This window comes from Saccopteryx bilineata, chromosome 9 (assembly GCF_036850765.1).
Source record: "Saccopteryx bilineata isolate mSacBil1 chromosome 9, mSacBil1_pri_phased_curated, whole genome shotgun sequence".
Classification (NCBI taxonomy): domain Eukaryota; kingdom Metazoa; phylum Chordata; class Mammalia; order Chiroptera; family Emballonuridae; genus Saccopteryx; species Saccopteryx bilineata.
Genome location: NC_089498.1, coordinates 40,014,435 through 40,030,563, shown reverse-complemented (window position 1 = coordinate 40,030,563; position 16,129 = coordinate 40,014,435). Strand labels below are relative to the sequence as shown.

At 43.5% G+C, this 16,129-nt stretch overlaps 1 protein-coding gene and 1 pseudogene across 7 annotated transcripts in view; one reads left to right on the top strand and one right to left on the bottom strand.

Annotated features, from left to right (window-relative positions):
- Positions 1-16,129, top strand: part of BANP (BTG3 associated nuclear protein) — a 162,906-nt gene that overhangs the window by 33,898 nt on the left and 112,879 nt on the right. For all 7 annotated transcript variants that reach the window (XM_066243328.1, XM_066243329.1, XM_066243327.1 and 4 more), the window contains one exon: positions 11,387-11,478. In XM_066243328.1, the coding sequence (XP_066099425.1) occupies positions 11,387-11,478 (92 nt within the window). The remainder of the gene's footprint in view (positions 1-11,386; positions 11,479-16,129) is intronic.
- On the bottom strand, positions 2,055-3,039 carry LOC136313206 (small ribosomal subunit protein eS1-like; annotated as a pseudogene).

Genomic DNA, 16,129 nt, shown 5'->3' with positions numbered 1-16,129 from the left:
GCGATGCTCTGCCCATCCTGGGCGTCGCCATGTTGCGACCAGAGCCACTCTAGCGCCTGAGGCAGAGGCCACAGAGCCATCCCCAGCGCCCGGGCCATCTCTGCTCCAACGGAGCCTTGGCTGCGAGAGGGGAAGAGAGAGACAGAGAGGAAGGCGCGGCGGAGGGGTGGAGAAGCAAATGGGCGTTTCTCCTGTGTGCCCTGGCCGGAATCGAACCCCGGTCCTCCGCACACTAGGCCGACGCTCTACCGGTGAGCCAACCGGCCAGGGCTGCAACAACTTTCTTCCTTACAACTTCCTCCTTTTAAAATGCACTATTGTGCCCTGGCCGGTTGGCTCAGTGGTAGAGCGTCGGCCTGGTGTGCAGGAGTCCCGGGTTCGATTCCCGGCCAGGGCACACAGGAGAAGCGCCCATCTGCTTCTCCACCCCTCCCCCTCTCCTTCCTCTCTGTCTCTCTCTTCCCCTCCCGTAGCCAAGGCTCCATTGGAGCAAAGTTGGCCCAGGCACTGAGGATGGCTCCATGGCCTCTGCCTCAGGCACTAGAATGGCTCTGGTTGCAACAGAGCAACACCCCAGATGGGCAGAGCATCGCCCCCTGGTGGGCGTGCCGGGTGGATCCCGGTCGGGTGCATGCAGGAGTCTGTCTGACTGCCTCCTCGTTTCCAACTTCAGAAAAATACAAAAAAAAAAATGCACTATTGTGATGGGTCATGGGAGTCTTACCATGTTGGTATTTACAAATTGAATTTTTTTGACAACTGTGTGGTATTCCATGGGTGGTAGGTGCCTGCTCACTCACTGAATTTTCCCTCTTTCTTTTTGTGGATGGCATTTACATTATTTTGCACTGTTTTTCTTTCATATAAACCTCTGCAATAAAGATCTCTGCATTAATATCTTAGCAAATATATATATATATATATATATATATATATATATATATATATTTTTTTTTTTTTTTTGTATTTTTATGAAGTTGGAAACGGGGAGGCAGTCAGACAGACTCCTGCATGCTCCCGACTGGGATCCACCCGGCATGCCCACCAGGGGTGATGCTCTGCCCATCTGGGGCATTGCTCTGTTGCATCCAGAGCCATTCTAGCGCCTGAGGCAGAGGCCATGGAGCCATCCTCAGCGCCTGAGCCAACTTTACTCCAATGGAGCCTTGGCTGCGGGAGGGGAAGAGAGAGACAGAGAGGAAGGAGAGGGGGTGGGGTGGAGGAGCAGGTGGGTGCTTCTCCTGTGTGCCCTGGCCGGAAATCGAACCCAGGACTCCTGCACGCCAGGCCGACGCTCTACTACTGAGCCAACCGGCCAGGGCGCAAATATTTTTTTTTATGTTAAGTTCCCAGAAGTAAAATTGCTTTGTATGTTCACAATTTTGATAAGACACTGACAGATTTCCCAGCAGTGTTTTACTAAGTTACTCTTCCATGAACTAAGTGAGAACAACCTTTTTCCTACACTTTTGCTAGGCTGGTAATTTTTCTTAATGATATTAAAAGAGTACATCAACTTTGAAACCTTAACTAAATATTTGCTTTAAGAAGACCCTTTAGAAAGGAAACCGTAAGTTTCAAGAACTTCACCTATGGAAAATCTTTGTCTACACTTTTATTATAAAAAGATCTCTTAGTAAGTTTTCTCCTACTTTTTTTTGCCTTAAAGTTTTAAATTTCTGTTAAGTTTGAAGTCACAAGTGCACATACGTCAGTGTCTGTTGCCTGTCTTTTCTTTCCAGACTAGTAGAATTGAAATGCTGAATTGCTTTTCCCATAGAAAAGAGGATTTTCAGAAATTTCATAGGGAAGTATGTCTATCTTCTATTGTGTATCATCTCTTTGATATGTTAATTGAAAAACTTCATTTGAAAATTAGTTACGATACAGAAAGGAGAGTGATATAAATAATATTGGAATTAAATAAGAAGTCATAAGGAAATGAAGACACTCTTTCAGGAACATTGTTCTTTAGTCAATTTCCCCATTATTTTGCATCTGATGTTTTTTTCACAAATGGGATTTTAAAATTGTCACCCTTAAAAGTCTGAATTTTAGACAGATTCTAGGACTTGGGGCTCATATCCATCAGCTTGTTCAACCTTAGCACCTGTCTCATCCCCAGCAGCTTTTCCAGAGTGCTGCCTTCACCATTAAGCTCCATGAGTTTTCCCAGTTCAAACCTGGGCTTCTTCAGCGTTCTGACTTTTCTAATAAAGGCATCATAGGTAAATAGATTTGCAAGACCTATGTCTTTTCTAGTGCTCTCTAGAACCAGTTGGTTGACCACTTCTTTCAAGTCACTTGTCTGCACCTGTGGGGTCATGATTTCCATCATCTTCTGGATTTGGTAGACCTCTTCCACAGGATGTCTTCTGAATCTGATTATTGTGTTTTTTAGTAAAACCAGCACAAAATAGATGAAGCAAATAACCATCAGTAGTTTTGACATCAACATGAGTTTCAGGCCTGACCTGTGGTGGCGCAGCGGATAAAGCATTGACCTGGAATGCTGAGGTCGCCAGTTCGAAATCCTGGGCTTGTCAAGGCACATATGGGAGTTGATGCTCCATGCTCCTCCCCTTCTCTCTCTCTCTCTCTCTCTCTCTCTCTCTCTCTCTCTCTCCCCTCTCTAAAATGAATAAATAAAGTCTTTAAAAAACAAGAACAAAAACACAACTTTCAGTCATGTTCTGCCATTTTTTGACCATGGAGCATATTTTGTCATGGGTAAGATCTTTGCTGTGGAAATCAGGCAGTTTTGCCCTGTACATTAATAATTAGCTTGAATCTTCTAAGTGCAACTTCATTGTTCTGCAGATCAGCTGAACTTATTTCAAAAACATAGCCCTTGAGACCATCAGATGTGATTTTATTTCCTTGAGTTCTCGTGACTAGTGTTTTTCCAACATTTCTTATATTGAACACAGCTGGTGCTTTCACAGCACACTGACCTCTCTTAGAAAATGGGTCCACCACTTTCTTCGTGGCTCCCTTTCTGCCGTCTTTTGTAAGGTGCTTGTTTTTGCTGACCACCATGGTGGTGCTCAGAAAGTCAAGAACCGCTTCTGAGTTTTTAAAAAGAAGCACTATCACCTGTCAACTGGCATAATCAAGAGCCTTATCAAATTGTTGAACAAAGTTGGGAATATGAGTGTAGCTATTCAACTCCGATTTTCTCTGTAAAACCTAAATAGTTTGTGCAGAGCTAGAACTTGTAGCCTTGACTTCATTCATGAGTACCACCTCAGATACCGTTGAACTTATAAAAGCAGCAGCATGATCACTGCATATAGCAATTTAAAAAATACCTGTGTTTGTATTTTGGTTGGTGAACAAGTTCTTTAGAAAGCACACACTGCCCAGTTATTAAAGAAAAATGTTCCAGTTACATAAAATTTAAGCATTTTTAGAACTATTAAGAGTCTAATAGTTTCCTACATAAGTTCCCTCTCTGTAGATTCTAGTCCAAAGAAGGCTTAGATAAGTCATTTCTAATCTTGTTTTTGTTCCATCTCTGTTCCTTAAATATCTAGGAGCTACAGTTTATTGACTACCTAATGAAACCTGTGTGCAGGGCTCTGCGAGGCCTTCATAGGCAGAAAGCCTGCAATTTCTGACCCAAAAGAACTCGCATACACCCAGCAAACACCACAGTACATTACACATGTTTGCATTCAGCCTGGGTTTAAGGTTGAGATTATTTTCCCCTCATCTCTAAATTATGACCTTTGAGAAATTTAAAAGTATCGTTAAGCAAGTTGAAGAAATAAATTTCCCATAATCCTAGCAATAGAACTGCTTTTAAATTGTTGGCATATGCATCCTTCTAGTTTGTTCTGATTTCCATTTAAAACAAAAATATTTAGGTCCTGGCTTTGCATGTACTTGTCATACAGCTGCACTTACTTAACCTGTGTGTAAAGTAGACCTATCACTTCAGTTGATTGTGATGATTTTACAATGAATATTGTGTGCTTTAGTCTAATTTTAAAAAATAATGCACGCAAAATTATAAAGAGCAATGCAGCAAAGGACAAAGAAGAAGAAACTTGCAGTCCCACGGCCCATGGGAAGTTATTGCCAAACCCTGGTTTCTGTGCCTGTTGTCTGTCACAGACACATCTCATTTGACATGTCTGTTTCACTGCCCTGTGCTTCCAGCCTTGAGGTGCCTCATGCTGGCAAGGGGCATGGACTCTTTTTTTCTGTAGTTATAAGAACCAGCTGTGTGGCTCTGGACAGTCACTTAGCCTCACTGGGCTTGCTTTCTGTTCAGCAAATTAAAAGGATTAGAATGATTCCTAGGGTTTCTCTCAGATCTCCTACCAGGGGTCCCCAAACTTTTTACGCCAGTTCACTGTCCCTCAGACCATTGGAGGGCCGCCACATACAGTGCTCCTCTCACTGACCACCAATGAAAGAGGTGCCCCTTATGGAAGTGCGGCGGGGGCGGATAAATGGCCTCAGGAGGCCACATGTGGCCCGCGGGCCGTAGTTTGGGGACGCCTGTCAGTGGTCGGCAAACTCATTAGTCTACAGAGCCAAGTGTCAACAGTACAATGATTGAAATTTCTTTTGAGAGCCAATTTTTTTAAATTTAAATTAAATAGGTAGGTACAGTCCTTATCGAGGTAGTGCCCGTGCGCGTGGTATTTTGTGGAAGAGCTACACTCAAGGGGCCAAAGAGCCGCATGTGGTTTGCGAGCCGCAGTTTGCCGACCAGGGTCCTAGACCTCAGATCTCTCCTAGATCTCCTCAGCTGGTGGCTGAGGCCAGGCAGGTTCACATTGGATTTGGGCAGATGGTAGAGGAACTGCAGAGCTGGAAAGTATTGGGCCATTCTGGCTTAATAGATTCTTGCAACGGTGGATAAGCAAATAGGCAGGGGAAACTGCTTCTCACTGCAGCCAGTGAACGAACTGCAAAATGGCCCCTCACAGTGGTGGGCAAGCAGTCTGCAATTTGCATTCTGTCCTGAGTTAAACCACCCATAGCCTTACATACATAGGCTATACACACATGGATCTGCCATGTGCTCACACACTAATCATGTAAAGTGCAAGTGAGCAAGTGTAACACAGCTGTTTTCCCAACAGTCTACCCATTTAGAGTTGCTCACCTCACAATCTACGTGACAGGTATCTTCTGTGATGGTCATGGTCCCTGTGTGAGGAGTGAGGTACTCACATAAACAGAAACAGTGCAGACTATGGCAACTGAATTACAAAGGCACAAGCTATACCAATAATGAAAATAATTACACAGGTGCCCTTCATAATGTCTCCCTGTGCACTCTGCCTAAAGAGAGGCCCACCTCTAGCCCCCTACCCCATGGCTTGGTGGGAGGTTCTGTATAGTCCAGGGCCATGGTAATTGAAGAAAGCATCCTTCGAGCATCTCTGCAACTGAATGAGAGCAGTGCGCTGTGCAGGAGAGTCTCCACAGGTGCTGTGCCCCTCCGTCAAGGCCTCTCATACTGCCCACAGCGGCATATCCATCCAGCAGGGGAGCCAGTGCCCCCCTCTTGTTGCAGCCCCTGCTTCAAGAGTCCATCACACCCAGGGGTAGTCAACCTTTTTATACCTACCGCCACTTGTGTATCTCTGTCAGTAGTAAAGTTTTCTAACCGCCCACCAGTTCCACAGTAATGGTGATTTATAAAGTAGGGAAGTAACTTTACTTTATAAAATTTATAAAGCAGAGTTACAGCAAGTTAAAGCATATAATAATAATTAATTAATTATTTATTTATGTAATAAGTACTTTATGTCGGGTTTTTGCCAAGTTTGGCCGAATAAATCTTTATAAAACAACTTATTGTAGTTAAATCTATCTTTTTTTTTATACTTTGGTTGCTCCACTACCACCCACCATGAAAGCTGGAATGCCCACTAGTGGGCGGGAGGGACCAGGTTGACTATTACTGATCACACCACTCAATGATCAGTCCACAATAGACAATCCAGTTGTCTGTACAAATCACCAAGGTGAAGGTCCATTATAGGCAACTAGACATACAGCTCTTTGATAACAAACCTCAGCACCTTTCCATAAGTGCTTTGTCCATTGCCACACCCCATCCAGACCCCTCAGAGGTCAAGCTCGCAGGCTCTGGTGGGTCAAACATTCAAGGCCTGTGCCACCTTGACAGTGCTCTTAGCTGTTGCAAAAACAAATTGTGCCTGCTAAGACCAATACCAGTTGCACATTAGAAGGAGGCTAGTAGATTGCCATTTTCACATGGGGCCTCCTACCGCCTGCCCATCCCCATTAAATGGGTCCCTCAGCCTTCCCCCTATTTAAACTGGAACAACAGGTCTTGGGGACCCTCCTCTCCCACAGCTGTCTCCATTGTATAATCCTGCAACCGTGCTACCCAAATACCAGCCATTTTCTTGGCAGCTGCCAGGGCCACCCGCTTTCCCTGCGTTTTCAGCGGCTGGAATCTCTGTTGTGGATTAAGCTGTCACTAAAGTTCCAAAAGAACTTTATTAGATTTGTCATCTAATTTCTCCCTATTTTCCCCAGCCTCAATCAAATCTACCCACATCTGTTCTGATAACTTTTACACACTCGTTTCTCTTGTTAGTTGGGGGTGCAGCACAGGCAGCAGCCTGCACAGCTTTATGGTTCCATGCTGTTTCCACCTCCCCTAAATCTGCCACTGTCTATGTAATAGTGTTGATGGGCTGCTCCACATAGGGGCTCGAGATAGCCACTAGTGACTCAAAATGGGCTGATGGGCACTATAGAGAATGAGGTCCCTCATCCCTGCTGTAAATACTTCCTTATCTGGCCCACGGGACCTCAGGTTGAAAGTAGCATTTCTCATACCCAGTTCCTGGAGGACCTGCTGCAGCTCAGCATATGACTGCCCTTGACTCACTGCCCCTGGCAAGTCTCCAGCATTCTGCCAGACCATACAAATGGCAGCCATCTTTCATTCTAATAGGGTGTAGTCGCCTGGGTTGTCGTGGCAGTTCTGAAGACACTGCCTCAAGGAGGAGTGCATGGTAATGGCAGCTAATTTCTCCATCTCTGTTCCAGAGAGCATGATGTCATCCACTCCCCATATCCCACAACTACAGCAACCAAGCTGCCAGAGACTTGCTGGGTTTCTGCCTGAATTTTGCCCCTAACTCCATCAACTCTATATAGGCATAGGGTCAGAAAACAGAGTGCTCCACTACTTGCGGAGGGGGTTGTGCCTTTCCCTGAGGTACTTTTTGCTGCTGGGTTTTGACCTTTTAGATGACCACTAGCCAGGCTCTGAGTCTGTGGATGGTGGTTTCATCTGGAACCACTTCCTCCTCAGAAGAGGAGGTGTTGGAAACGCCTGAAACTGCTGACTCAGAGCCACTCAGCTGGCATAAATGCAGCTCCTTCAGTAAATGCTTTGGCTCTTGCAGCTGCCAGCTCTTGGCCTAAAGCTGAAACTTGAGCTCTTGAACCCGCAGTTTTTTCTCTAATAACTGCCATTGCCAGTGTTCTGCTCCTGGGGCAACTCTCGAACCCATAATTCTTTCTCAAGCAACTATTCCAATTCCAGGCACCATTGGTGTTCAGCCTGCATTTCAAACTGAAACTTTTTTTTTGGGGGGGGGGTTATTGTATTTTTCTGAAGTTGGAAATGAGGAGGCAATCAGACTCCTGCATGCACCCGACCGGGATCCACCCGGCATGCCCACAAGGGGGCAATGCTCTGTCCATCTGGGGTGTTGCTCTGTTGTGACCAGAGCCATTCTAGCGCCTGAGGCAGAGGCCATGGAGCCATCCTCAGCGCCTGGGTCAACTTTGCTCCAATGGAGCCTTGGCTGCGGGAGGGGAAGAGAGAGACAGAGAGGAAGGAGAGGGGGAGGGTTAGAGGAGCAGATGGGCATTTCTCCTGTGTGCCCTGGCCGGGAATCGAACCCGGGACTCCCGCATGCCAGGCCGACGCTCTACCACTGAGCCAACCGGCCAGGGCTCAAACTGAACTTTTGAAAGTGGTCTGCCTCCTTCCCCAGCTGTTGCAGTTCAAGCTGCTGTCGGTATTCAGTCTGTAGCTCATCCTGGAGTTTTTGACCCCATGCAGCCTCTCACACAGCGCTTTCAGTTTCTTCTCTCAGGGCTGTAAAAACACCCAACCCGACAGAACAGCCCTGGAGAACCATATGCTGGAGAACAATGGCTGCCACTCTATCCCACACTTAAAGGGTGTTGGCACCTCTATACTGATTTGATCTGAATCTCGCTGACTGCGCCAGATATAATGCCATTGGCTTAGGCCAGGCAGGTTCACATTGGATTTGGGCAGATGGTAGAGGAACTGCAGAGCTGGAAGGTGTTGGGCCATTTTTGTTTAATAGATTTTGGCAACAGCGGGTGAACAAACAGGCAGGGGAATACCACTTCTCATGGCAGTAGGTGAACGAACAGCCAAACAGCCCCTCACAGTGGTGGGCTAGCAGTCTGTAATTTCTCTTACGTAGGCTATATACAATTGGTCTGCCATGTGCTCATGCACTAATCATGTGAAGTACAAGTGAGCAAGCCTAACACAGCTGTTTTCCATACACGGTATAATTACCAGTTTCCTATGGAGGAAAATAAATAGGCTATGACAAAGGTTCTGAGCACCTGTGTTTAGCTAACCGGTTGCAAACACTTGTAGGCATGGGTTTTTCCCTTTATTATTTTTTTTAGTGAGAGGAGGGGAGGCAGAGACAGACTCCTGCATGCATCCCGACTGGAATCCAACTGGAAAGCCCACTAGGGGCGATGCTCTGCTCATTTGGGGCCCTTGCTTTGTTTCAACCGGAGCCATTTTTTAGCACCTGAGGCGGAGCCATGGAGCCATCCTAAGTGCCAACTTGCTCTAATCAATCCATGGCTGCAGGAGGGTAGGAGAAGAGAGAGAGAGAGACAGAAGTGAGAGGGGGGAGGTGGAGAAGCAGATGGATGCTGCTTCTGTGTTCCCTGACTAGGAATCGAACCCAGGACATCCACATGCTGGGCCAATGCTCTATCCCCAGGACATTCACATGTGGGCCAATGCTCTATCCACTTAGCCAACCGGCCAGGGCTTATCCCTCTATTACTTATTTAAATGAGCATTCATTCCCATCTATTTCTGTGGAGTAGTTTGAATATCCTCTCCCACATGGGATCTACAGTGTATGTTGCAAAGATCTTAGGTAGGCAGGGTGCCTCTTGTTATTGTTGGTCCTTGGCTGGTGTCTGCAGGGGAGCTTTGGGGAATCATCTCTGAGAGATCACTTTACTGCTCTTGCCTGGGTACCATGAAAGGTTCGTGTTGGAGTCGTAGGACTATACAGTGATCTTTATACTTAAGAGTTTTTTATTATTATTATTATTTTTTTTTTACAGAGACAGAGAGTGAGTCAGAGAGAGGGATAGACAGGGACAGGCAGGAGCGGAGAGAGATGAGAAGCATCAATCATTAGTTTTTCATTGCGCGTTGCAACACCTTAGTTGTTCATTGATTGCTTTCTCATATGTGCCTTGACCGCGGGCCTTCAGCAGACCAAGTAACCCCTTGCTGGAGCCAGCGACCTTGGTTTCAAGCTGGTGGGCTTTTGCTCAAACCAGATGAGCCCGCGCTCAAGCTGGTGACCTCGGGGTCTCGAACCTGGGTCTTCTGCATCCCAGTCCGACGCTCTATCCACTGCGCCACTGCCTGGTCAGGCTATACTTAAGAGTTTTGATATGAATCATGTAGTACATACAGGTTTAGAGGCATTGACACTTTTTTTTTTAAATTGAGATCTTATTTGGAACCTCATCAAATACAGCCTGTCGAAGTGGAGGTGCTTTGATGGGTCGGGGCCATAGTGACCTGTGCACTGGCTGCCCCTGTGTTTGCCCTGACCCTCCCATAGCAGATGAGAAATTTAATACCAGCAAGATGAGCTGTGTCCACATCATGTGGTCAGCCTTGTGTGAGGGAATGGGGTGGGAGGATCTGCATTTGGTGATAGTCAACTGTGCCACTGCTGGTGTCACAGAAGGAACAGGCATTAGTTCCAGTATCCGCATGGGCCTGGATGAAGGTGGTAGATTTCCTTGAATGCAGGTGTGGTTAGGCAGTTGTAGGTACAGGGAAGATCGCAGGGGGAATAGCTGGGATGTGGTCAGACAGTACTGTTCAAGTGATGAGGAAGGCATTGTCTGTTCACAGTGAGTTTATCTTGCCTGAATTAGCATGTGGTGCATTTGAAAGGAGGACTGACATTATGCCAAAGTGAGCATGTGCCATATTTATTCTCTGTGCATGGACACTGTCTCATAAGTGCTACAATAAACACACTTCTGCATATACATGCATATATACACAATATTATGATATAATATACATGTTCTATTTGTATATTTATGTAATATATATTCTCATATACTGGTACTCATTTCTGTAGAATAGATTCATAAACTGGTATTACTGTTAAAAAGTGAGTTAAAGCCATTACCTGGAGTATTGTCCACATTTTATTGCTAATTGAAGATGGAAGATGCAGACAGATCTATTGATATAAGATGGCCTTGGCCCTCTGCTATCTATGTAATGTTTGTGTCCATGTGTGAACTCATAGAAAGAGGTGAAGAGAAATACATCAGGCAGTTAACATTGGTGATTGCAGGCAAGTAGATGAGAAGGAAAAAATACTATAGCAAAATGGAAAAGTACTCATGGTATCTTGTTCAATAAACAAAAGTGCATTTAGCAGAAATGATGATAATGTGGATAGTTGTGGTCTTTGATTTTGTGGCTATCTTTAATAATGTTTTTGTAGTTAATTTTAGATGAAAGGAAGGCGGAGGACCATGGCAAGCCTTGAATGTGAGCTGAGTTGCTTGTCTCTGGGGGAGCTGTGAACACCAGCTGCAAGTTGCTGATGGGGAGTCATTGATTTCAGTGGCATTGTAGAATAACTCTGTATAACTTAATATGTTAAGTTTGAGACTGTTTTAATGATCAACACCTAAGAAAATGTAATAACCAGAGAGATTTTGAATTTGAAATTAGGTAGCCAACACATAAGACTTTAAAGTTGGGAAAATATTATTATTTATTTGGTTTTATTATACTGAAATTCAAATATGGTAACACATTGAATTAGAAACCTGTAGTTCTGGTGTTAGGATCAGCCCAGTGGCACATGAGGGAAATTATATATCCAGTATCTCAGTTTTTCTTGAGATTGAGGAGAGATCCTATTTTCTGCCTGAGAATTTTATGTTAAAACTATAAAAAGTTAAAATATGAAACAAGTTGTACCATTTTTTAACATTAAGGTGTTGGAATGATTTACTACCTTAATATTAAACCAGTCTGTAAAACTTTTTATATTCAAGTTTAAGTCTTGTTTTTGCCTTTGGTTTTCAGTTGTACTGGAGAATCATGTAGTGACAGATGAAGATGAACCAGCTCTGAAACGCCAGCGATTAGAGATCAATTGCCAGGACCCCTCTATAAAGGTAAAAATACTAATGTATTTTATTTATATCTTAGTTTCCTAGTGCTGCTACAACAAATTATCAAAAACTTTGGGAGCCTTAAAACAACAGAAATTTATTGTCTCATGGCTTTGGAGACCAGAGGTCTGAACTGAGGTGTGGGCAAGGCTGTACTCCCTCCACAGGCTTTAGGGGAGGATCTTTCCTGCCTCTCCTATAGTTCCTGGGGCTCCAGGTGTTCCTTGGCTTGTGGCCGCATCACTCCAGTCTCTGCCTCTATCCTCACCTGGCCTCCTCCCTATGTATTAGTGTCTATTTCCCTTTCTCTTCTCTTCTAAGGACACTGTTACTGAATTTAAGGGTCACCCTAATCCAGGAAGATCTCACCTTGAGATCCTTGACTTAATTATATCTACAAAGACCCTTTTCCAAATAAAAAGTGCCCAGGGCCAACTTGCTCTAATCAATCCATGGTTGCAGGAGGGTAGGAGAAGAGAGAGAGAGAGAGACAGAAGTGAGAGGGGGGAGGTGGAGAAGCAGATGGATGCTTCTCCTGTGTTCCACATTTATAAATTCTGGGGGTTAAGATGTAGATGTATTATTTTTTGGAGTCAATGTTCCAAATGGCTTTATATGTAGTGCATAAAGCCATTTTTCCCCCTTGAAGATAATGAAGAATCAACATTGTTTAAAACTATTGGACCAAAGATCCATTGTGGGTAGAAGGAAAGAGAATCATTTGTGTGGCTAATATTTCCCACTAGTACCGAAGTGCTTCTGTACCTACAATTTAAGTCAACTACATTTTAAAGTTTAGATGTGGTTTTGGAAGATACTGAGTCAGTCAGTCAGTGATTTTGGATCTTTGGATTTATTTTTCTGGTTTAATGTTTACAGAATCATAGAGGTAAATGTCAGCATGTGTGAGAAGTTTAAGAAAGCAATGTGCATGAAAACCATAGTAACTTTTCATGTAATCTCTTTGTTTATATAGGGTGTTTGTTTAGAAACATTTATATCCCCCAAAACTTAATTTTGTTAACAAGGTGAAGCAGTGTAAGCTTAAACATGCAGGTGATTTAAAGTATATTCATAGTTCTGTTTCAGGCTAATGTATAGAAGGCGGCTGCATCAGTGACACCAAATTACATATTTTAAAATAAAGTGCAGTTATAATTTTACAACCAGAGATACATTCATTATAAACATAAACAATAAAGAAATATATAAGGTAAAAAATGAAATTGGCCCAACCTCAGTCCTTCCTAGTTCCATTGTCAATAAGTTAGACTTGGGCTACAGTTTGAATACTGCTATGTGTGAACTGTTTGAAAAAGTTTTTTTGTTTTTTTTTTAATAAATAAATTTTTATTTTAATGGGGTGACATCAATAAATCAGGGTACATATATTCAAAGAAAACATCTCCAGGTTATCTTGTCATTTAGTTATGTTGCATACCCATCACCCAAAGAGAGATCGTCCTCCGTCACCCTCCATCCAGCTTTCTCCGTACCCCTCCCCTCCCCCTCCCCCTCTCCCTCCTTCCTTCCCCCCACCCCCCGTAACCACCACACTCCTGTCCATGTCTCTTAGTCTTGCCCCTATGTCCTACTAATGCATGGAATCCTGCAGTTCTTGTTTTTTTCTGATTCGCTTATTTCACTCCGCACAATGTTATCAAGATTCCACCATTCTGCTGTAAGTGATCCGATGTCATCATTTCTTCTAGCTGAATAGTATACCATGGTGTATATGTGCCCCATCTTCTTTATCCAGTCTTCTATTTTTTTTACAGTGATTAAAAGCCTTTAAGCAAACTCTTGGCCAATACAGCAAGGATCCATAAAAGAGTAGTGTCCTTAACATGTTCACCAAGTCCAAGTTGGCCCCATCACCATGCCAAATCCCTAAAAAATGCAACCCAACCACAGTTCAGTCAGTTAGGAGCTGTCACAGGGAGCAGGAGTCCAGGAAAAGTCCACATCCAGGAAAAGTCTGCATGGCACTGGAATTGTTGTCACCATTCTATACTTTGCAGCTCATGTCCAAGTCCCAATGACCGCTGCTTCTAGCTGGTAATGATTCAGGTAGACTGGAAAAGCCATTTGCAGCATGCGTGGATATGGAGCTCTGTTCTCCTCTGCCTGGAGAGATCAGACCAGGTTGCTTTTCCCTGGAGCTCTGCGACTGTGGCTTGGTAAAGAGAACCTTGGGATACACTAAGCTGGGTGGCAACGGTAGATTCATAATAGAAGTTGGCAAAAGGGGGAAAGAGAGCTCTAAATTAGGAGTAGGTCCCAGCCTGAAATATGGGTGGGACATTGAGGTAGGAGGGATAAAGGAAACACTATATATTAAGCAAAGCAGCAGAAAATAGGACTATCAACACCCACAACAGAGATCTTTGAGGGAAGAATAAAAAACCTGACTACTCAGGCAAAACATAGTTAAGTGGCCCTTGTGCAAACGAGATCAGTTTACCTGCTTCTTGGAAGAAATACCCTAGGCTCGTCCACAGTGTCGTAGATGGGGCCGACGGCCCTGGGCACCTTCAGCCTTCAGTGGCAAACCCCAGCTTTCTGGGCAAGGTTAGGTCATAGGTGGCTGGAGCAGGGCTGGAAGAGACTGAACCCTCCCTTAGAGGAGCGAGGGGGAAGCCTACCTTCCAGTGTCCCTGTTTCCTCACAGCAGAGGCATGTAAGTCTGGCAGGCTTTAGCTCAATGACCTTCCTTTCCACTATTGAAGCAGGACCCAGATGGCATCCTATGAGACCCCTTTGGGGCATTGGTGTTTGAAAAAGTTTAATCACTAAATTGCCAAGAACTTTTCAATGAATAGATTTGAATGTTTATGGTTACTATCACTTGTATATAAAAGACATATCTAAAAATACTCTTCTCTGCTTTCCTTTGTGTTATTAATTTGTTTGATATTGTTTTATTAGTATGTAATAGTGAATTTTGCCCAAACCCCAGGCAGAAGATTTTCTAATTTAGAATTGAAATAATAAGGTTTTACTGTATCTTAAGAATTCAGGAGCCAAATGTTTGATGTCTTCAAATGATAAAGAGTAGTGGAGTTATACCTGATTTTATATCAAGAATTCAGCCACCAGCGAGTGAACCATGGATGTTACCTCTTTGTAGAACATGGGTGATGGGATGTCCACATTGTATGTGGCTCTGTTTGGTCTCCTGTCACACACTTGCTTCAATACTTGTTCTTCAGTCAGCGAAGGACATGGAGTTTAGCCCCTTGCTTTATATGTTAGTACTCATGATGAGTCTCATCAGGAGGCGTGATTTCTTGAGACAAAGTAAGCTGTTTGGGCAGTGTGTGGGTTTTGTTCGCCACATTGCTGCCCTTTACTTTCATGTCTACCAGACACTTAGGTGCATTTAGCTTCTTCAATAGATAAGCTCATGGAAGGAGACTTGGCTTGGGGTCGCGAACACACAGTGCAATGTACAGATGATGTATTATAGAATTGTACACTTGAAACCTATATATACTGCTCACAAAAATTAAGGGATATTTCAAAATGAATATGGAACGATAAAAAAAGAAGCATTTGATTTTTTTTATTAAAGAACATCAGAAAAGCAAACAAGTAAAAGAAAGTTGTTCAATTATGCAAATGAGATACAAAACCAATTTTTATTTCCTTGGTGAAAATGCACTACACTAAAGGCTGAAAGTACTGGGGTATCTTTGCATGTACCCTGATCCCCTAAGAGTTGTGAGCAGTGTAATTCTATTAACCAATGTCACCCCAATAAATCCTATTTTAAAAAGCCCAGAGTATTAACAGAATTGAAAAAAATATGTATCATCTTAAAAAAAAATACACTCACTGTTGAAAATGCATTGAATAAGAGTATTCATTTTTTTCCCCCAGGCCGTGATGCCAGCTGCAAAATGTGATATTGTTATAATTTTGCTATTTTGCTTCAGCTTAGAAGGAGAGCATATCCTCGCTAATGCTGTAGGTCAGCAGCAATTAAATGCCATGGTGTGTCAGTCAAATGGAGGCCCTCTTTTTACTGTGGGTAGACAAGCAGAGGGAAAGATGAAAGGCAGATTCTTCATTATTTTCAGCTTTGACTCTCAAGCCAGCCTTTCTACTAAAATATTGGGTGCTTTATGACTTTGCTCCTAACTAGCACTCTGAAATCCTTCTACCAGCCGGTGAACACAGCTTAGGGTGTTTGCTGCACAGTAGAAGTCTTGCCTGAAAACATGCTTCCATCTGTATTCTTGTTGACTCATGGCAGAAATGGCCATCGTGGTTTTTTGTGTATGTTTGATCCGTTTCTTGGGTCTGGAGTCAAGCATATCACTGCTTACTGTGACAATTGGAGTTAGTAATTGGGACTTGGCTCAGAAATGATAAAGTGTGAAACTACTCTTCATGTTGAACACTAGGTGGCAGGCGTGTTGTTCATAACCTCCTTACCAGATTTCAACATCAGGGCAGTGGAGATAATGTGAATGTTCAGAACCCATGGTTTCCTTGCTGTTTTGATGTTACATGTAAATTTGTTTTTATAATTAGAAAGATGTGATTAGTTTTATGTGTAAATTTACTGATTAATAGAAGGACATCCTAAACACTACATACATTTTAATATGGACTTAAGGGTTACTAAAGATCACAACTACACACAGAA